This window comes from Hoplias malabaricus, chromosome 5, assembly GCF_029633855.1.
Source record: "Hoplias malabaricus isolate fHopMal1 chromosome 5, fHopMal1.hap1, whole genome shotgun sequence".
Classification (NCBI taxonomy): Eukaryota; Metazoa; Chordata; class Actinopteri; order Characiformes; family Erythrinidae; genus Hoplias; species Hoplias malabaricus.
In genome coordinates, this window is record NC_089804.1 from 41154492 (window position 1) to 41176550 (window position 22059).

Consider the following 22059-nt stretch of genomic DNA (forward strand, 5'->3'; position numbering starts at 1 on the left):
ATAGGTGCAATGTTTCAAATATAAAACTGCTCACAGCACAGAGTTGATAACAAATGGAATGAAATATAAAGTATACAAAACTGAAACATAAAACATAAAAACTAAAGAACTGTACAGTGCAGGGGTGGCACGGTGGCACAGCAGGTTAAGTGTTCTCCCTGTGTCTGTGTGGGTTTCCTCCGGGTGACTGTCTGTGAGGAGTGTGGTGTGTTCTCTCTGTGTCTGCGTGGGTTTCCTCCCACAGTCCAAAAACAGTCCCACGTTGGTAGGTGGATTGGCGACTCAAGCGTGTCCGTAGGTGTGAATGTGTGAATGTGTGTGTGTGTGTTGCCCTGTGAAGGACTGGCGCCCCCTCCAGGGTGTATTCCTGCCTTGCGCCCAGTGATTCCAGGTAGGCTCTGGACCCACCGTGACCCTGAAATGGATAAGGGTTACAGATAATGGATGGATGGATGTACAGTACATAACAGACACATTTGAAACTTCGATGAAGATAATTTTCTTTCAATAAAAACAAATGTCATTAAAAAAACACGTTGCACCCCTGAAGTTAAAATGTCGATTTGGACAACTGAAGAAAACCCTTCATTGTTGTTCTTTTGTAGCAATAGTCAGTGTAGTGTTCTCTTCAGCTTGGCATCACAGCCTTTTGATTAAAGCTGTTGCATTAGAAAAACAATGTTATACAAAACCGAGGAACACATTATTGAAATGAGTGATTCTTTGCAATGTTCTACGCACAAACACACTCCTGCTGGGGACAGTAGGGTGAGGTGACTGCAGGTTTGCTGGAAGTTGGCGTGACCATCATGCTGCATTGTTGTTGATGTCCATGCGGCTGATCAGCTCAGTGACCAGCTTCTGCAGTGTCTCGGAGCGCATTTTGCTGACCTCCAGCACAGCTTCATGATTCACTGTCTCAGAGTCCTGGTAGCTTTTCACAACTCTGTTGGTGATGAGGGACAGGCCAAAGACACGCATACCACAGTGACTGGCCACAACAACCTCAGGAGCTGTGCTCATTCCTGAGGGAAATAGATGGGAGAGAAAGCCTGGATGATGAGATGCGTACAAATCCATACCCTTGAGTAAGAAAAGATATGAGATATATAATAATATGAATAACAAAGAGAATGATTACGGGGATGACTGCCCCCCTGCTCCGTGTGTGTTCACAGCCCCGAGCGCACTAGTGTGTGTGTGTGTGTGTGTTCACTAGCACAGACGGGTTAAATGCAGAACACATTTTGTTGTACATTGTACAATGACAAATAACTGCACATTTCATTTCAAAGAGAATTTAGTTGGAAATTAACATATAACACAACATCAAAGTTACGCCACTGTAAAGTTCTGATGACACAGAATATTTTATAACACAAAGACTACACCTACATTGATTGTATTCATATTCTAGTTCTCTTCATTAATCTCTGACGCTTACCCACGGCATCCACACCCAGTCTGTGCAGAAGACGGGCCTCGGCAATGCTCTCGAAGTTGGGACCTCCGACCATACAATACACACCTTCCTGGATACACTGGGACACACCCATGCTTTTACAGATGTCAAACGCAAGCTTCCGCAGGTCCTTATCATAAACTCCAGACATAGGAGGAAAGCGAGGTCCAAACCTGGGAATAATACACAGATCATTAAGATGTGGCATTATTAGGCATCATTTGGAATAGCAAATAAGTGTGAGATATTAATAAAGAAATGTGTTTTTATCACTTTCACATTTATTTCTATAAATAACGATCCACATTAAATAAAGAGATTCAGATTATTATTATCCTCTGTATTCACTGAATGGAGAAGGTACTAAACACTGGGGTGGCCATGTTTACATTAGGTTTCGTACAAACCTTCATTTCGTACAGATCTTTAATCTCAAGCAAACATTTAAACACAACCCTAAGCCTAATTTTTTATCCTAATTCTTTTTAACACGTTAGTTTTGGGAGATTTAATTGTGTTAAAAGTTGAGCAGTCTGCTATAAAAGGTCCTGAAATGCTAAAAAGTTCCTGAAAGCTCATTTGTTAGTAGCCAGAGCTGCATTCAGAATCCCTCCGTTACAGAAACAGTGCACCACATGTGACAGACATTTTTAGTGATGTTTGAGACTTCAATGCTTCATTTCACTCCCTGTATTGTTCACTATAATGCAATGTGTTGAAATATAACTATAAAATATAAATAATTGCAATAATTGTAATGTATTAGTAGTTGTGGTGTAGTGTCAGACAAAGCAGTGTCAGGAACCAAAGGAGCCAAAGATGCCAGTTTTAGCTGAACCTATGTGTGCTTTTAGGTCCTTTACACCTTTATTTGCTACACAAAACATGGACATTTCGTTTTTAATTCATCCGAGAACTTACATTTACGTTCGGCATAGCTGCTCCAGATGAGGGTGGGTACATGAGCTTTGCCTGACGTAAACAAGGACTACTGACGTGCAGACTGACCAATTAAATGTTTACAGAGAAGGTTATCGACCAATAACGGCAGCTCTACAGTCAGACCGTCCAATCAGAAGATTTTAGGCTACTTCACCACGCCCCCTTCTCACTCAAGTGAACCAATCGGAGTAGGGGAGGGCGGGACTAGTTTCTGAACAAAACGCTTCTCGAAAGTTCTATGTAAGCGCTAGAAAAACAAAATGCCGGACGTTTGTGAAATTCCAGCCGGACATTTTCTTAAGTCTAGAAAAGAGAACATGTCCGGGGAAAAGAGGACGTCTGGTGAATTGGCTGCATGTTTATTAATTCACTTCACAGTCGTGTTTGATTTGTCGATGTGACAGAATATAAATACGTCGCAAAAATGTCACAGTTTTTTTTATCCAGATTGATTTCTGGACGTAGTGTTGGAACGTCTCCTGGTCAGAAAATGCTACACAGTGAATAGTAGCTGAGCTCCTCTGGATGAGGGAACCGTTCCAAAAGCAGCACGTTAGCAACTGCAACAACAAGAAGATATTTGACTCACTTTTCATCGTTGGGGCCATTCAGTGGGTTCAGTCCAGCGAGTCCCGGAAAGTTAATGTGATCTTTGATGATCATTATGTCCCCACAATGATAACTGTCCGCTAAGGAGCCTGCTGCGTTCGTTACGATCAGGGTCTCGACCCCCAAAAGCTTGAAAACCCTCACTGGGAAAGTGACCTGTGATGGAAATTAGGACACAATCTCAGCTCTCACTCTTCATTCATTCAGTGGTGGACAAAGTGTGCAAATCCTGCACTGGAACGAAGGGGGGAATGTTGGTGGCAATATTGAGAGGAAAAAACATCTGTGTAGGCATCAGGAATGTTAGAATCTGGAGTCTAGCCCAGGTTCATTCAGCTGAAAATTCTGCAACAAATGATCAATGTAAAACAAGCAGAAAATGTGCAACAGAAAACGTTTGTGTGACACAGACTTTTAATCAAAAATTCAACCATTCTCTAATTCTGTCATTTGTCACTTTCTGGTAACTACGTCATAGCATTAAAAATGACAATCGCTATTTAATTCAACTAAAAATAACTAAAATTTAAGCTAATTTAAGAGAATAATATATTTGTCACTGGTTGTGAGTTACATAAAGAGAAAAGTGCTGCAGAAATATGGGAATTTATTTACTGTGTTCTTGCGGATATTATTGCATCCAAAAGTAAATGTGAGATATGGTCTAAACGATTTAAAGATGGGGACTTCAATGTTATTCATACATTTTTGAAGATAATTTTAATGTACAATTAGAGTTGTCAAGTTTGAATACTACACAGTTTGAAAGACTGCAGGGCAGAGAATGTTTGAATTTCAAATTACTATAATGCCTTTAAAATTTTTGGCGCTAGCAAAATCCATATTATAATAAAAGATTTTGAAGCCATTTTGACATTCATGGCCTACACTCAATCATTAGTTTAATAAACAAATTAAAAATCTTCTTTATTTAGACCTTATTTAAAGAAAAGTACAATGACAAAATATGTGAATTTGTGTCATATCTCCAAACACCCCCTAAACACTCTGAATGCCTCCCCACTACTGTACACACACACGTAGGTGAACAGAGTGCTGTAGTATCCTCTCAGTTACGTAAAGCACACAATAGTGGCATTGAAAGAGAGAGTGCCAGCGTCTGGCATGTGATTCAGCTCAGTGTGATCAGGAGTTGGAATGCATGCCCAGACCCAGCGATGGCATTTGGAGAAAAGTCAGATCCTCCAGTCTTAAGACGTGTCAGGACCAGGTCCGAATAAACGCGGCAGGACATGGTGACAGTCACTTTAATGAACTGCTTTAATGCAGAGCTCCACCTGCATCATTCCCACGTTTCCATACAGATGCATTTTGTGGAAAATTGGATTCTGAACTTTAAGTCCACGTCGTAACTGTGTGCACGATTAAGACAGACGATATCTTAGTGTGATGTGTGTGTGTGTCTACATACAGCATTAGTTACATAATTAACTTCAAATAACTGTAATGTACATCTTTAAAGACACTGTGAGTGTTTGGGGTGGCACAGTGGCGCAGCAGGTAGGTGTCGCAGTCACACAGCTGCAGGGGCCTGGAGGTTGTGGGTTCGATTCCCGCTCCGGGTGACTGTCTGTGAGGAGTGTGGTGTGTTCTCTCTGTGTCTGCGTGGGTTTCCTCCAGGTGACTGTCTGTGAGGAGTGTGGTGTGTTCTCCCTGTGTCTGCGTGGGTTTCCTCCAGGTGCTCTGGTTTCCTCCCACGGTCCAAAAACACACGTTGGCAGGTGGATTGGCGACTCAAATGTGACCGTAGGTGTGAGTGAATGTGTGTCTGTGTTGCCCTGTGAAGGACTGGCGCCCCCTCCAGGGTGTATTGCCGCCTTGCGCCCAATGATTCCAGGTAGGCTCTGGACCCACCGTGACCCTGAACTGGATAAGGGTTACAGATAATGAATGAAAGTGTTTGAAGGCTTACAACTTTCAAAGACGTCAGAAAAATTGGTCAAACACAAAAGTGTCAAACTGAAAATCTGTGCACTGACCTTACACAGTGAGTGTCCCTCATACAAGTGGAATCGGCCCTGCATACACACGCAGGTTTTCCCTCTGAGTTCACCAAACACTAGTCTCCCAGCATGGCCCTGCACTGTTAGCACACACACACACACACAGTTGAGTACAGCACCTATGCACCTGTGGTATACACTTAGAGAATCATACATTTTAATTACATGCTGTATTAATAAAGACGTGCATTAGATTCCAGTTGAAAACAGTTATATATATATATATATTGTGTGTGTGTGTAAACCTCTAATGAACATCATCTATTCTGGCCACAGAGTGTCCATTCTCACCTGTGCTTTGGGGAAAGCCAGGTATATCAGAGTATTTGAAGAAGTCTTGGTACTGAAGTGCGTCAGCCAGCATGCCCAACCCAGATCCACAGATGATGGCCACTTTAGGTCTGTGCTGTGTTTGAGACAGCAGCCAATCCGCTGTCCGCTGGTAGTCTTCATGACTGGGACAAAGCAGAAGAAATACTTCTGTTAAACATGTGAGTTCATGGAGTTCTTGTCTTCCATGGAATCTGAATAACTGTGTAATTTGGAGCAGTGAGGGCTTATCAGGACCAGTGTATGGTTGATTAAGACAGGAACAATGAACTGTCACGATGGCACGTCAGAATACATAGAGAATTCTTAACTGGGAACGTCACATGGAGCATGTGCGCTTGGAATGTCTTGAAATAACACGTTTAGCAAATATCCACCAAATACAAACCATTGTTGGAATACAGAGAAACCAGAGTGACGGAGGTTGATTGTCTGTGATCATACACACTCTTAAAAATGTAGGTGGCTCCTTGGTGAATAATCGTTTTTTAAATCTAAAGTACCACATAATGTAAAGTCTTTTAAATACAAATTACATTTATTTTCAAGAGTTATGCTGAATGTTGCTTTGTCTCTTTGAAAACACTTCCCTAAAACTGACATTATATACATTTAATCTCTGTTATATATAAAGTTTATTCATGAAGTTTTACGTGATTTCTTATTTCAAGTCGGCTTCCTCCACGCAAGTTTACATTTGAGCTCTTTAAGAATTCGTACAAGTCTAAGAAGCAAAAAAAAAACCCTTAAATCTTACCTGATTTGATCTTTACTGTGCATTTTTTCTGTTCCCAGGTTAAAGTTGCTGTAAAAGCCTGAAGATGAACAGATTCCTTGAGGAGAGGAGTGTGTGAATGGGAGAGCAGAGATTTCAGACCATTTAAGTACATCCAATTCCGGCCCTTACTAACCAACACAAACGTCCTGATTGGTTACAACCCAGTGTTGATGCCAGGGAGGTCAAATGAGCTGCCTTGTATCTTAGGGGTGTGCCAATATTTGAATAAATGAGAGGCAGTGGAACCAAAATTCAATTATTGAAAAAGGGGATTTGTGGCCAAAGGCATAGTTTGTGACCCATTTACTCAATATGCAGCTGCTCCTTGGACACGGCTGGGCTTGCCCTTAAGCAGACCGTAGTAATGTACATTGGTTATTCTTGAAGGCACAGAGCATGAATGGGATATTTCATAAATGCAGAGTGCTTGACCAACACAAGCACAAAAAAAGCATTATATTCTCCTTAACCAAACACAGATGAAGATGGCTATCTTTGTGGTCCTGCTGACCATCTTTTCTCAACTAAAAAATATTCCTTCATTCATTGTCTGTGACCCTTATCCAGTTCAGGGCAGCGGTGGGTCCAGAGTCAGTGGGTGCAAGGTGGGAACACACCCTGGAGGGGGCGCCAGTCCTTCACAGGGCGACACACACTCACACATTCACCCGTACACTTACACCTACGGACACTTTTGAGTCTTCAATCCACCTACCAATGTGTGTTCACCCGGAGGAAACCCACGCAGACACAGGGAGAACACACCACACTCCTCACAGACAGTCACCCGGTGTGAGACTCAAACCCACAATCTCCAGGACCCTGGAGCTGTGACAGAGACACTACCTGTGAGTGGATGTGTGAATGTATGTCACCTTGTAAAGCACTGGCGCCCCCTCCAGAGTGTGTTCCCCCTTGCGCCCAGTGATTCCCGGTAGGCTCCGGACCCACCACCGCCCTAAACTGGATAAGGGTTACAGACAATGGTGCTGCTCACAAACAGTATCTCTAGGCCCCCCATGAAGAGAAATAGTCAAATTAAACAATATAAAACAGGTTCACGTGTTAATAAGGAAGAAAAGACACTAATATTTAGCCTATTTCAGTGAATTTGATACAGTAAGGATTTGAAATAGCTCACAGTCCTATCTCTAAAAGCAGAAAAGACAAATCTTCTGAAGTAATTGCAAATTTAATTTCTCAGGTCCCATGCTTCGGATTTGATGTGGAGTCCAGTCTATGGTAATGGGCCTCACATGCTACCAGCACTATGGCCAAACTGGCAGGCTTTGTTGGACAGATCAATACGCCATCACCCTTTAAAAGTTTACTTTGATCATTCCTTGTGTTTCAAGAGTGATTACTGCCATTCCTTCAGATTTTTTGTAAGGGTGGCACAGTTGAGCAGCTGGTAGTGTCCTTGAGGGTGTGGGTTTGAGTCCCGCTCCAGGTGGCTGTCTGTGAGGAGTGTGGTGTGTTTACCCTGTGTATGTGTGGATTTCCTCTGGGTGACTGTCTGTGAGGAGTGTGGTGTGTTCTCCCTGTGTCTGCGTGGGTTTCCTCCGGGTGACGGTCTGTGAGGAGTTTGGTGTGTTCTCTCTGTGTCTGCGTGGGTTTCCTCTGGGTGACTGTCTATGAGGAGTGTGGTGTGTTCTCCCTGTGTCCACGTGGGTTTCCTCTGGGTGACTGTCTGTGAGGAGTGTGGTGTGTTCTCCCAGTGTCTGCGTGGGTTTACTCCGGGTGACTTGTCTGTGAGGAGTGTGGTGTGTTCTCCCTGTGTCTGCGTGGGTTTCCTCCGGGTGACTGTCTGTGAGGAGTGTGATGTGTTCTCCCTGTGTCTGCATGGGTTTCCTCCGGGTGCTCCGGATTGACAACTCAAAAGTGTCCATAGGTGTGAGTGTAATTGTGAGTTTGTGTCACCTTGTGAAGAACTGGCGCCCCCTTCAGAGTGTGTTCCTGCCTTAGACCCACCACAACCCTAAACTGTATAAGCACTTACAGACAATGAATTAATTAATGAATGTCCTTAACTGGACAGCAGCGACATTTGTAAGTGCCTTGGGACTTGGGATTCTGGGACTCCATCATGTGATCAACACTCATTTAGTGAATGTTGACTGTTTCAACCAGGAGCAAGTTTTTTTTCAGATCCTGTGAGAAATATAGCAGTGTATTTTAAAGACATGAGTAGACATAATCCAGGACATGCAGCCATAAAACAACTCTGAGAATACCTCATACCAGCAAAGAGATTCCCAAGGGAACAGCTGACTTCAACTCATAATATTTACTCTTTTCAGAGATGTCCTTGCTCACTCACTCCCCAGACAGAGCAGGGCCTTGGTATGCACTCGTCCAGCAGAGCAGAGGTGGCTCTAACAGCTACAACAAAGTGCTGAGAGGACGCTTCACATGCTGGGTCAGGCTTAACTGGGTTAATGCGAAGGATGCGATGCAGTCAGTGAGAGAGAGAGAGAGAGAGAGAGAGAGAGAGAGAGAGAGAGAGGGAGAGAGAGAGAGAGTAATGAACAGGGAATGCCTGGCACTTGACAATGTTAAGCTTGTTAGGAAAGAGCAGCTGGTGCTCACACACCCTGACTCTTACGCACACATTCACCCAATCATACACACACATCCACCCAATCACACACACACACACACACACACACACACACTCTTGTCTTACCTCAAACTTTAAAATCAAGATTCCTTGCCAAGTACATTGTTCTTTCAATGTTTCAAATACAATATTGTTGAAGAATAGAAAGTAAATAAATGAATGAACTGAATCTCTCTCTCTCTCTCTCTCTCTCTCTCTCTCTCTCTGGCTCCTTCAACCCAGTAATTACAATCAGTTGCACATGAGATACATGTGATTTCACCAATCTGTCTAATGCTGTGATCATGTGACGTACTAACTAGTGGGCAAATGCGAGATATTATAAATAAACACAACAATACTCTTATTCAATCCTAAACTGCGAATAGGGGCTTAAGAGCTACACGTTCACATGGAATGAAATGTAACACACATATATTATGTATTCAAACTATATTTTCTGTGAACATTGACAGGTACGTTATGTAAACATACACTACGTAGAATCTTTGATCGTTTTCAAAGTCTGACACACATCTAAAGACTGGGTTTTAAAGTCACAGAATATGGTTTTACAACAAGTCACTCGTTACATAATCAAACCGTAAAAACGTAGGAGAATCAGAATATTAGAATATCAGGTTGAGAAAAAGACTGTTAAGACAGTGCTGACCCCCTTACACCAAATGACTGAGATGACAAGAGCACGGGAGCGGCGCGGTGGAGCAGCTGGTAGTGTCTCTGTCACAGCTCCAGGGTGGTGTGTTCTCCCTGTGTCTGTGTGGGTTTCCTCCGGGGTGACTGTCTGTGAGGAGTGTGGTGTGTTCTCCCTGTGTCTGCGTGGGTTTCCTCTGGGTGACTGTCTGTGAGGAGTGTGGTGTGTTCTCCCTGTGTCTGCGTGGGTTTGCTCCGGGTGACTGTCTGTGAGAAGTGTGGTGTGTTCTCCCTGTGTCTGCGTGGGTTTCCTCCAGGTGACTGTCTGTGAGGAGTATGGTGTGTTCTCCCTGTGTCTGCGTGGGTTTCCTCCGGGTGACTGTCTGTGAGGAGTGTGGTGTGTTCTCCCTGTGTCTGCGTGAGTTTTCTCCGGAGCTCAGGTGTCAGGAAAGGAGTAAAAACAAATGGCTCGGTCAGACATGCTAGGCTTCCTCTAACCTTGCTCACAGCAGAAAAATGGGAAAGAGAATTCCTGTTTCAGATTATTTAGGTAGGAACCCACTCTAAATTCTGGAGACTGCTCACTGCATGAAAGGAAACACAAACTGTTGTAATTCAGATTCAGGAAATAGAACTTACAGACAAGTTTAACTTCAGCCACATATAAACACACAGTGCTTTTTCTCTTCAAACACACCATTCCACCTTAAAAGACCCAGAGCTTCTGAATGTAAACTGCAGAGACAACTGCAGTTCCACAAAATCACTGATGTTGCCTTTAAATATAGGCCTAACACTGCTATGCTAAAATTTTTTTTACTATTAGTTTTAATTACTGTGCAGTTCATGTTTTATTTTTTCTAAAATGTTAAATTCAGCAAATGAATATTATTCTATTGTTTTAGAAATAAAGAAGTATGTTCCCTGTAGAAGTTACATATATTTTCTTGCATTGTTAATTAACATTTGCACTGTTTTTAACTTCAAAGTAGCAAAAAAATAAGCAGAGAGAAGAATATTTTAATGAATTTATCATGCGCCTTCAGCTCTATTACCTTATTAAGTGCAGTGTGATGGAACGTGAGGACTTTCACATGCTCCACAGTCCAGCAGAGCAGCTCTCAGGCTGCAGACAGTCATGTGGAGATGGATCGGAATTGGAGTTAGACCATGTGCTGTAGAACTTGTGACTCCTAGAATGAGATCTGTACGCCTACAACTTAAGCCTGCACTTATTAGTCTACACTCCTCAGTTGTCTTTTCTACTTTTATTGCAGTTTATAATGATTTATTTTAAAATACAGTCCTCATTCAAACCTTTTTTAATTGTCTTTGCCCAATACCAAAAATACTGTTAACTGAAATAAATCATTTACTGTATCTGCTCGTAATCTGGGACACCCTTATCACATTTAGCATCGCAGCCTCTGAGCAACTGCATCCAGCATCTTAACCACACGCTCACAACTAACACAGATACCGTGACAAACACCAGGAAACCTTCTGGAAAACGTCTCTAATATCGTTCACTTTTTTCCCCTTCTTTCTCTGGTGTCACCTACTGTTTCAGAGCCAGTGGCTTTAATCCAAGAGCTGCGATATAGCACCCTGAAGGTCATGTTAGGTCCAGCCAGCTCAGAAAGCGCTCCCTCTCTCCCCCTCTGCCCTTTCCGTAGTTGGCCAGTGGAGCAGTCCGGTTTTGAATCTTAACCACCTGACCTTAATCCTCACCCACACATATGGCGCAGGGTCAGCCGCGTGCATCTGGCTGCTCTGCTGGGTGCCGAGAGCCAAGGACAATCAGCACACGAGAGCCTTGGCAAATCAAGGGCAGCCTCTGGATAAAGAGACCGGACACACGTGTTTATATCACCACTGTGCACAAGTGTGTTTGAACAGGACGAGAAGTCTGCATCAGAGTGTGAATTATACAGTGGCAGTAGAAGGGGCAGTCATTGAAGTTCATGCAATGAGAACAGGCCGCGGATGTATTACATTTGGTAAAAATGAACCCGTTTTATTTGTGCCACTCAGCATCCACTAAGCCATTTTCACCGCTGTGATATGTAGAATATAAAGTGCTAAAAGTTCAAACGATACAAAGTATATCACTATGATTGCTGACACTGTGGGTTGATTATTTTCTTCATACAGATGCAATATCATAGCTATCAAGAGGGTGATAAAAATAAAATTGGTGTAAATTCTGCGATTGTTAAACACAGCCCAGTGCCAGGATTCTGCCCCTCTCTCCGTCTCTGTTTTGTTTTCTTGTTTTTCCCACGGACAGTGACATAAACTGGAGCCAGTGATCTCCCTGTTTTCAAACCTGTGGTCTATGATTTCAAACAGATCCAAAATTTTTCAGTAGGAGAAAAGAAATTCTTAAATTGAAATAAGAAGATTCATTCATTCATTCATTCATTCATTATCTGTAACCCTTATCCAGTTCAGGGTCGCGGTGGGTCCAGAGTCTACCTGGAATCATTGGGTGCAAGGCGGGAATACAACCTGAAGGGGGCGCCAGTCCTTCACAGAGCAACACAGACACACACCTACCTACACGTTTAAGTCGCCAATCCACCTACCAACGTGCGTTTTTGGAAACCGGAGCACAGACACGGGGAGAACACACCAACTCCTCACAGACAGTCACCCGGAGGAAACCCATGCAGACACAGGGGGAACACACCACACTCCTCACAGACAGTCACCCGGAGGAAACCCACGCAGACACAGGGAGAACACACCACACTCCTCACAGACAGTCACCCGGAGGAAACCCACGCAGACACAGGGAGAACACACCACACTCCTCACAGACAGTCACCCGGAGGAAACCCACGCAGACACAGGGAGAACATAACACCTTCACACAATATGAAGTGCAGCTGATTATGTAATAAATAAATAAATAAATAAGCTTTTGTTCTGACAATATTCTACTCAATTTGTGTTATATTTTTATTTATTTTATGTGTAATATTAACAGGCCTCTTGAAACCCCACAATCCTTCACACCCTCGATGTCTTAGCATATTATTCTCTCATAGGAGCAAATTCAGAGTTTGACACTGATGTTTTTAAGGCGCTTTTGATACATAATGATAGATTTAGGTTGTTATTATTACAGCATGAACCTCCAGAGTATAACATATAATGCATATGTCATTTTAATGGAACCATAATAAGAGAGTGCAAGAAAGGGAGAAGACCAGATAAGAGTGGAAGTATGCTCTTTAGGACCCTTAATTGACCAATTTAGAAAACATATGAGCCACAGGAGCGTAGAAGATGCTGCTCTTGAGTGCAGTAAGCGGTTAGTTAGTTGCTGACAACAACATAATACACCATCTACTCAATCACACATCTGCCCTCTGTTTCCCCACTGAAACCACCTGAGCCATAACTGGCTTTAACACCCACCGTATCTGACAGCCCCTCTGCTGGGGCTTCTATAGGATGTAGAGGAAAAGGATGAAAAAAAGTGCATTTGAATACACAGTTCAGTGACTGTGCACACACACACGGACACACACACACCCACACCCACACCCCCACCATGACTGGAGTCCCATATGTGTCTCTCTTAATTTGGAAGAATTTCAGGGATGATAATCTGCCTCTGGTTCCTCACACAATTCAGTTCAGTAACAATTATTCACTTAAAGGAACATTTGAGAGATTTTCTGTCTTTCAGTGTCTTTCAGCGTCAAGCATATGGTGAAATACCCTGGACATTTGAGTACTTTCAGGAAGCTTAGTAAAAAATCTAAAATTGTGTTTTGTAACTGAATCAATGAGTGTACAGCAGTATCATTTATTTCATAAATACAGTTTATGAAACCTTCAGCAGCCTTCTCACTTTCATTCTTCCTCGTGCAGCTGACATTCTCTAGGGTTCATTACGTTGATATTGGGGCCTTTGCTTTTCCCTTTGCTAATGTTTGTTTGTAGTTTACTTCTTGATTTATCCATATCTTTACCATGAACATGTTTTAGTCTCTTGAAGATGCTAAAGGCTTTTTGAATATGAGTAACTGAGTAATTATGAGTAATTATGAAATCCATCACAGCAACCTACAACACTGCAACCTGGACTACTATGGAGAATAAAGCATCAACTAACCCTAACCCTGTCTGTAACACTTATCCAGTTCAGGGTCTTGGTGGGTCCAGAGCCTATATGGAATCATTGGGTGCAAGGCGAAATACACCCTGGAGGGGGCGCCAGTCCTTCACAGGGCAACACACACACATTCACTTACACCTACGGACACTTTTGAGTCGCCAATCCACCTACCAACGTGTGTTTTTGGACTGTGGGAGGAAACAGGATCACCTGGATGAAACCCACACAGACACAGGGAGAACACACCACACTCCTCACAGACAGTCACCCGGAGGAAACCCACGCAGACACAGGGAGAACACACCACACTCCTCACAGACAGTCACCCGGAGGAAACCCACGCACACACAGAGAGAACACACCACACTTCTCACAGACAGTCACCCGGAGGAAACCCACGCAGACACAGGGAGAACACACCACACTCATCACAGACAGTCACCCGGAGCGGGAATCAAACCCACAACCTCCAGGTCCCTGGAGCTGTGTTACTGCGACACTACCTGCTGCGCCTTTTAAATGTATCTAACCCATTTATTTATTTAAATTTTTTTGTGGCGGCTCTTCATTGGTCAGTCACAAATATAACAAACAACATTTCTGCCACTCCTTCACTTTGTCCTGTGTCTTATTTGTGAACTTGTGTCCACAAAAATAGGGCCCCCTCAGTCATAGGAAGACTGTGCTGTTCTTGTGTATGAAGAAAGTATAGCTATAGAACTGTGGCAACAATTAAACCATGGTAGAATGAGCACAGTTGATACCCCCATGATGGCTGGACTCCCTAAGGGTTCTCTCTCTCTCTCTCTCTCGCTCTCCCCTTAGGGTAGGATTAAGCATCCTGGGGAGCGAGGAGCTTCATCTCTCTCCAGAATTCCTCTGATCCCTTCCATAAACCCTGCTTAAACAACACACACACACACACACACACACACACACACACACACAAGTATGCCTCAACCTACAATTTAAAAATATTCATGCTCCCAAATGTATGCAAAATTATTGCAGCACAAAACTCTGACACCTGCACAAACCGACCCAGTGCTGCTGAACCCTAGCTGCTACTCACTGATTTTAATGCAGGGCTCCACAGAGACAGACTGAACATTCATTTGATTTACATTTCTTTCACAAAAGCCCATCATGTATTTTTCCACACGGTGAAAAGGGTAGATGTCACTTGTGATGGAAAAAACAAACATTTCTTGTAAGACATCATACAATGAATTGAATAACCTCATCTTGCTTAGTCTGTTTTTGACACAGAATTAGATGCTCATTGAAGGTCTGCAGACTGCTTTTACAAACATTTGTGAAAGCATGCGTCACTCTCAGGAGCTCAGTGAATTCCAATGTGGGACCGTGAGAGGACGCCACCTGTGAAATTTCCTCAATATTAAATATTCCACACTGAACTGTCAGTGGTATTATAAAAAAATGGTGCAACTGGGAACCACAGCAACTCAGCCACAAAGTGGTAGGCGACATGAAATGGCAGAGCAGCGTCAGCGGATGCTGAGACGCATTGAAAAGTGGCAGTACATAAATTAATCAATTTATTTTTATTTAATTTATATTTATGTTTTAAACCACACACCTGGCTAAAATGTTGATGATTCTGATCAGAACAAACATTAGACAGACAACAGTAGTGCCAAACTAAATGTGCATTCACTAATAATATCATGAGGCAAGGATCACCCCTAACCCTTCACTTAGAAGTGCATCACAGCGCTGAGGGCAAACTAAATAAAAAAGTATTAATCTGTTGATAAAGACAAAGGATGTCTGTAATCATATAAAGTTTGGATTTTTTAAACGTGTGATGCTTAATATCATACACAAAAATATGAGAATCGGCTTTTGACTGAGTGTAGACTCTTACTGAAATATTGTAAACTTTGTTGTGAATAAAACAATCAAGTGAATGGTTCACTTTCATTCATTCATTGTCTGTAACCCAGTTCAGGATCGCGGTGGGTCCAGAGCCTACCTGGAATCATTGGGCACAAGGTGGGAATACACCCTGGAGGGGGTGTCAGTCCTTCACAGGGCAACACACACTCACACACATTCACTCATATACTCACACCTACGGACACTTTGGAGTCACCAAAGTCACCAGGGAGAACACACCACACTCCTCACAGACTGTCACCCGGAGGAAACCCACACAGACACAGGGAGAACACACCACACTCCTCACAGACAGTCACCCGGAGGAAACCCACACAGACATAGGGAGAACACACCACACTCCTCACAGACAGTCACCCGGAGGAAACCCACGCAGACACAGGGAGAACACACCACACTCCTCACAGACAGTCACCTGGAGGAAACCCAGACAGACACAGGGAGAACACACCACACTCCTCACAGACAGTCCCCCGGAGGAAACCCACACAGACACAGAGAGAACACACCACACTCCTCACAGACAGTCACCCGGAGGAAACCCACACAGACACAGGGAGGAACTTATCACCACAGAATGTAGCTAAATGACATAATAGTAATGACATATAGGTCACTAGAAATGTTTATATCATATTGGCTATGTAGCTTTACATCAAAAGAATCAAACTTCAGACACCAAACACTCCTTTAATGAAATGGAGTATGGACACTGCAGCATTGTTTACTTTTTAAATTTGTAATTAAATTTATAATTATTTTTTTCTTTTCATTCAATGCATCTGCATCTAAATCCAATACTGACTTCACAAACTGACATCAGTGTGAACACTCCTTATCTACTTTAGCTTTTTAAATATAGACGCTCATAGCAAGCACACCTCAGTTAGCCAACATATGAACACACACACACACACACATACACATACATATTCTCTATTTCACATATACACACTCCATCCTCAAACATTCCCCCTGAACATCTCCTTTCCGCTCGCTCTCATATCTGCTCATGAAGGGCTTGCAGAAACATCTCCATATCACAGGCTGACAGTTCACCCCCCCTCCTCTGTGTGTAAGCCCCTGTGCCTGGGCCTGGACTCCGCCAGCACAACCCTCCACTCAGCAGGGGTCCCATTATCAGAGACAGCCAGCACAGCCACCTAATCCACAGCTACTCACACCCCACACTGTCACACAGAGGTCAGGCCTAGCTTGAAGTTCTGAAGTTAGAAGCACTGTTTGGTTTCTGTAAGCCAAACGTGAAAAGAAAAAAGGGACCTCTACAGTGTGTACGCACCCTTTATAGGATGGATATTGTCATATGTCTTTGTTGGTAGAAGATATTTGACTGACATACAAAAGGACCAATCACAAGCCTGCTAATTTGGCATGATGTGTAGAAGGAGGCAGAGAGCCAATCAGAATGCAGCTGGCATTTTCTAACAGTGAGGCCAAGTTAACGCAATGAAAGTATCAGACTCTCTGATAGCTCGTTTACCAAATAAACATGAACTAAATAAAAGGAAGGAAATAAAAACAGGAAAATGCTCTGGTCGCTCGCTGTTGTCAAGGTGTGTTCACTTTTACACAATTAATTTTACACACAGCACACAAAGATACCACAGTATCTGCCACTAGGCTGCAGGATTATGGGGAACGAAGAGGTGTTTCTTATAGGAGTGTGAGAAAATTTTGATTTTAAATGGCTTGAGTCAACTCTCTATTTCTGCTTTAGAAAGAAAGTAAATCCTTCTTCCTCACAGTATGTAACTTTTAACCACAACTGCTGTGAAATGTTCAAAATTATTATCAGAGAGTGACCAAAGCCGTCCCACTGAGCAGCGCCTCTGTACACAGTGAGAGCAGCAGCATAATGTCAAAGCAAATAGACTTAGTGAAAAGGAGTCGACTCCCAAAGAATCGATTCTTCAAGTGCTTGGTTGTTGCTCATATCAACTGATTCACAGAATTGAAAGTCTTGGTGTCAATCATTTTTAACTGTTTTAAATGTATATACGTCTTAAATACATATTTTAAGCTATTATTTAAGAAAGTTCGTAAGAAATAATACCTTTAAAAAGAAAATAATTTCAAAATACTTGTCTAAATAATCGGTTTAATATTTTTTTATTTAATTGACTAAAATTAAGGGTGGCATGGTGGTGCAGCAGGTAGTGTTGCAGTCACACAGCTCCAGGGGCCTGGAGGTTGTGGGATCGATTTCCGCTCTGGGTGACTGTCTGTGAGGAGTGTGGTGTGTTCTCCCTGTGTCTGCGTGGGTTTCTTCCTTATGTGTGTGTCATTGTTGCCCTGTGAAGGTCTGGCGCCCCCTCCAGGTTGTGTTCCTGCCTTGCGCCCAATGATTCCAGGTAGGCATTGGACCCACCGCGACCCTGAACTGAATAAGGATTGCAGATAATGAATGAATGAATGAATGACTAAAACTAAAATGTTGTTAGTTTTCATTGAGTAAAACTAAACCAAATGACGTAAATGTGACTAAAGCTAATTCATATTATAGTCAAAAGACAAAGACTAAAGCTGAATTGAATCACGTGAATTAACACGTGATTCTGGGGCAAACCAGAGCTATACCATTAAAATTTTTATAAACAAGACAAACAACTCTCCGTGTAGTAAGATTTATATTTGTTACACTCGTTTTTCTGTTGGAAATGATGACCTGAGAAGGCATTAAATTCAAAGGGAAGGCATGGGAAAGAAGGTTTGGTGTGTTTTCCTGATGCTCTGCTGTTTAGTGTGGCGTACTAACAGGACATGTGCATGGCAAACTCTGTCTGGCAGGCGGCGAAGGGCACAGCAGGTTTACGCAATAATGAGGTCATCCAGGCACATGTGTGTGTGTGTGTGTGTGTGAGAGAGAGAGAGAGACAGAGAGTGTATGTGAGTCCACAGAGATGGCAGCCATGCCCCAGGGACCCTGTGATCCTTGCTTCTGTGTTGACATACACAGAGCAAGGGATTACTCCCAGTTGTCACTAATCTAGAATAATCCAGAGACAAGACACCACTGCACAACACACAGGAATAAACAGCATGGCCGAGGTAGGCTTAGTGCAAACACTGCTGAGTGTATCTAAACACGGCATGAACTCCCATAGAAATCTATCTGATGTGTGAAAGAGTAACAGAGGCAAAGATTATCTGACAGCAGCCCTCTCTGCTGCCACTCTCTGTGATTTTAAAGAGTGTATTTAGGGAATTCTGTAATGTGTTTCAACAAAATCTCTGTCTGCCACATCTCTAGAAATCACTTATTGTCATAAGTAATCAGGATGGAGACCCCTACACTCTCAGAATTAAAGGTACGGTACAGGGACATTACTGTCACTAAAGCTACAAACAGTGTAGTGAATCTTTAAAGGTACAGCAGTGGTGTTAAAGTCCAGTTGTGTTCCCTAAAGGTTCATTACATTCACTTTTCCAGAAGGAGAGGGGGATCTCTGTAATCTTTAATTATTTTTCAGTTCAGGGTCATGGTGGGTCAGGATCACTGGGCAAAACCATTGGTCATGTGCCACCACCATGACAGTTTTTCTCACAATGTACATTAAAAGCCATAGGTAAGTTGTTTCCGTTTCAGCTGCTCTCCGCTAAGCCAATGGATATATGCATTTTTTTATGTTAACAGGTATATGTTTTATTTATGGATGTCCATGTTAGAACTTACAGTTGTGGGTTTGATTCCTGCTTCGGGTGACTGCCTGTGAGGAGTGTGGTGTGTTCTCCCTGTGTCTGCGTGGGTTTCCTCCGGGTGACTGTCTGTGAGGAGTGTGGTGTGTTCTCCCTGTGTCTGCGTGGGTTTCCTCCGGGTGACTGTCTGTGAGGAGTGTGGTGTGTTCTCTCTGTGTCTGTGTGGGTTTCCTCCGGGTGACTGTCTGTGAGGAGTGTGGTGTGTTCTCTCTGTGTCTACGTGGGTTTCCTCCGGGTGACTGTCTGTAAGGAGTGTGGTGCGTTGTCCCTATCTGAGTGGGTTTCCTCCAGGTGACTGTCTGTGAGGAGTGTGGTGTTTTCTCTCTGTGTCTACGTGGGTTTCCTCCGGGTGACTGTCTGTGAGGATTGTGGTGTGTTGTCCCTATCTGAGTGAGTTTCCTCCAGGTGACTGTCTGTGAGGAGTGTGGTGTGTTCTCCCTGTATCTGAGTGGGTTTCCTCCAAGTGCTCTGGTTTCCTCCCACGCTCCAAAACCACATGTTGGTAGGTGGATTGGAGACTCAAAAGTGTCCGTAGGTGTGAGTGGGTGAGCGAGTGAGTGAGTGTGTGTCACCCTGTGAAGGACTGGCGCCCCCTCCAGGGTGTGTTCCTGCCTTGCGCCCAGTAGTCTCTGGACCCACCGCCGCCCTGAACTGGATAAGGGTTACAGATAATGAATGAATGAATGAATGAATGAACATCAGAATGAAATACAATAAAATATATCATAATTACTGAGAAAATGATAACTATTGTTAGTATTGTTAATAATTATTTTTTTAGAAATACTTTAACTCTGCTACAAAACCTAGAATCTGTGACAAAAGGGTAAAGAAAAATTCCCAATGTGCTGGGAACACCAACTGGACTGTGTTTTATAAATATCAGCTCATTTTGACTATGATGCTTGCAGCACCTGTTCCAATTATATCTGTCTACGACCTACAAGAGCCACCACAGCCACTGGAACAGACTACTTTTACAATCACTTATTTACCAATAAACAGATGGGAAAAAAAACATAGTTTCTCTCGGTTGAAAGCAAGTGCATGGTGCTGGTACATAGCGAATACACAAAATGAAATAAAATGTTAGTTATGTACACTATCCTTTTGTGTAAAGACATTCTGGTGAAAGGGTGCCTGAGAAATGGTTTGTGACATGACTAGGTCCCAAAAAGTGCATACCGTCTGGACATTGTGCTTCATGTAAAAAAAAAAAAAAAGCAAACAGTGCTTTCTGGTGCGGCAACTCCACATGAGAGAAACCTTTATAATAAAGGACCTAAAAAGATTAGCAAATACAGTAATCTGCACGTTGAGATGAGGAGAATGTGTAGCACTAAGACAGGCCGTGCCTGTGGTTAATAAGCACTCTTGGTATCAGGAAAGTCCTCGATAAGAAGGTCTCCTTTAGGAGCTGCCAGGTCACTATACTGTCCATGAGTTACAGAAGTTCACAATCATGGGAATTACATGGGAATTCATTCACTCCTTGTCTGTAACTACTTATCTAGTTCAGGTTTGCAGTGGAACTGTGTACACCCTTCGCAAAGGTTTAAACTAATCCTTATGAGCCGCATATGGCCCAACGCTAACCAGTACTTATATATTTATATATATACATAAGGCACAGAAGAGGTTGTGGGTTTGAGTCCCGCTCCGGGTGACTGTCTGTGAGGAGTGTGGTGTGTTCTCTCTGTGTCTGCGTGGGTTTCCTCCGGGTGACTGTCTGTGAGGAGTGTGGTGTGTTCTCCCTGTGTCTGCGTGGGTTTCCTCAGGGTGACTGTCTGCGTGGAGTGTGGTGTGTTCTCCCTGTGTCTGCGTGGGTTTCCTTCCGGTGACTGTCTGTGAGGAGTGTGGTGTGTTCTCAGTGTGTCTGCGTGGGTTTCCTCCGGGTGCTCCAAAAACACACGTTGGTAGGTGGATTGGAGACTTAAAGGTGTCCGTAGGTGTGAGTGTGTGTCACCCTGTGAAGGACTGGCACCCCCTCCAGGGTGTGTTCCTGCCTTGCACCCAATGATTCCAGGTAGGCTCCTGACCCACCACCTACCTGAACTGGATAAGGGTCACAGACAATGAATGAAGACAATGTGTGTATATATATATATATATATATATATATATATATATATATATATATATATATATATATACACACACACAGGGTGAGTCAAAAGTTGCAGGACACCCTTTTATTTTTTGACATGCTACATGGCCACGTTCCCATTGGAAAAACTTGCCCTTGATCCAGTACGGTGGCTTTTAAGATGATGGCCATGTTCCGTACACAGCTTAAAACTCCTTATTGGCTATAATTTGTCTTGAGTATTGAGTCCAGTTTGTCACCATTTAGAGCTTATCCTTAGTCTGTCATTGTTTTGAGTTTCATTTGTGTTTATTTTGAGTCTGTTTAGACCTTGAGTCTACCATTGTCTAAATTAGCTTTGTATTTTCCTTTATCATCAGTCCGTTGAGTTTATCTTGAATTGTCCTAGTGTTTATAGCCAGATGAAGCCTCATGAATCCTTGAAGCTTTTCATCAAATTGGTTCAAGAAAGGTTCATTTCACGAGGCTTCACGTGCACTCAAGCTCCCCCTGTTGGTCAAAACCTTTTATTGTCATTTCAACTATTTGTGACCGCCTCAAACACATTATTTTGATTTTGTGGGGTTCATGTGTTCATTCATCTAATCTGTTTTTGATGTGTGGGTAACAATAATAGAGATCTAATTATGTCAGTATGATGTCAGTCAATGTTTAAATAAATCCAATTTGACATGATGTTTATGTCAAAACTGTTGCTGTGATTGTGGTTATGAATAGTGAGGTGATGGTGACGGAAAAATTGATTTTTATTGAGAAACAATATTTTTTGTCCTGTGCTTGGACTC

At 42.9% G+C, this 22059-nt stretch overlaps 1 protein-coding gene across 2 annotated transcripts in view; it reads right to left on the reverse strand.

Moving 5' to 3' along the window:
* Window positions 1-438: 438 nt before the first annotated feature.
* The window catches only part of pnp4a (purine nucleoside phosphorylase 4a), a 37663-nt gene continuing 16042 nt past the window's right edge, over window positions 439-22059 (reverse strand). Inside the window, exons 1-6 of one of the 2 annotated variants that reach the window (XM_066672645.1) lie at window positions 6125-6201; window positions 5329-5492; window positions 5014-5117; window positions 2994-3169; window positions 1445-1635; window positions 439-1025 (exon numbers count right to left, since the gene is read on the reverse strand). In XM_066672645.1, coding sequence (XP_066528742.1) covers window positions 808-1025; window positions 1445-1635; window positions 2994-3169; window positions 5014-5117; window positions 5329-5492; window positions 6125-6147 — 876 coding nt within the window. In that variant the 5' untranslated portion in view covers window positions 6148-6201 and the 3' untranslated portion in view covers window positions 439-807. Of the gene's footprint in view, window positions 1026-1444; window positions 1636-2993; window positions 3170-5013; window positions 5118-5328; window positions 5493-6124; window positions 6202-22059 lie in introns of those variants that run through there. The other variant, XM_066672646.1, reaches the window with a different exon arrangement.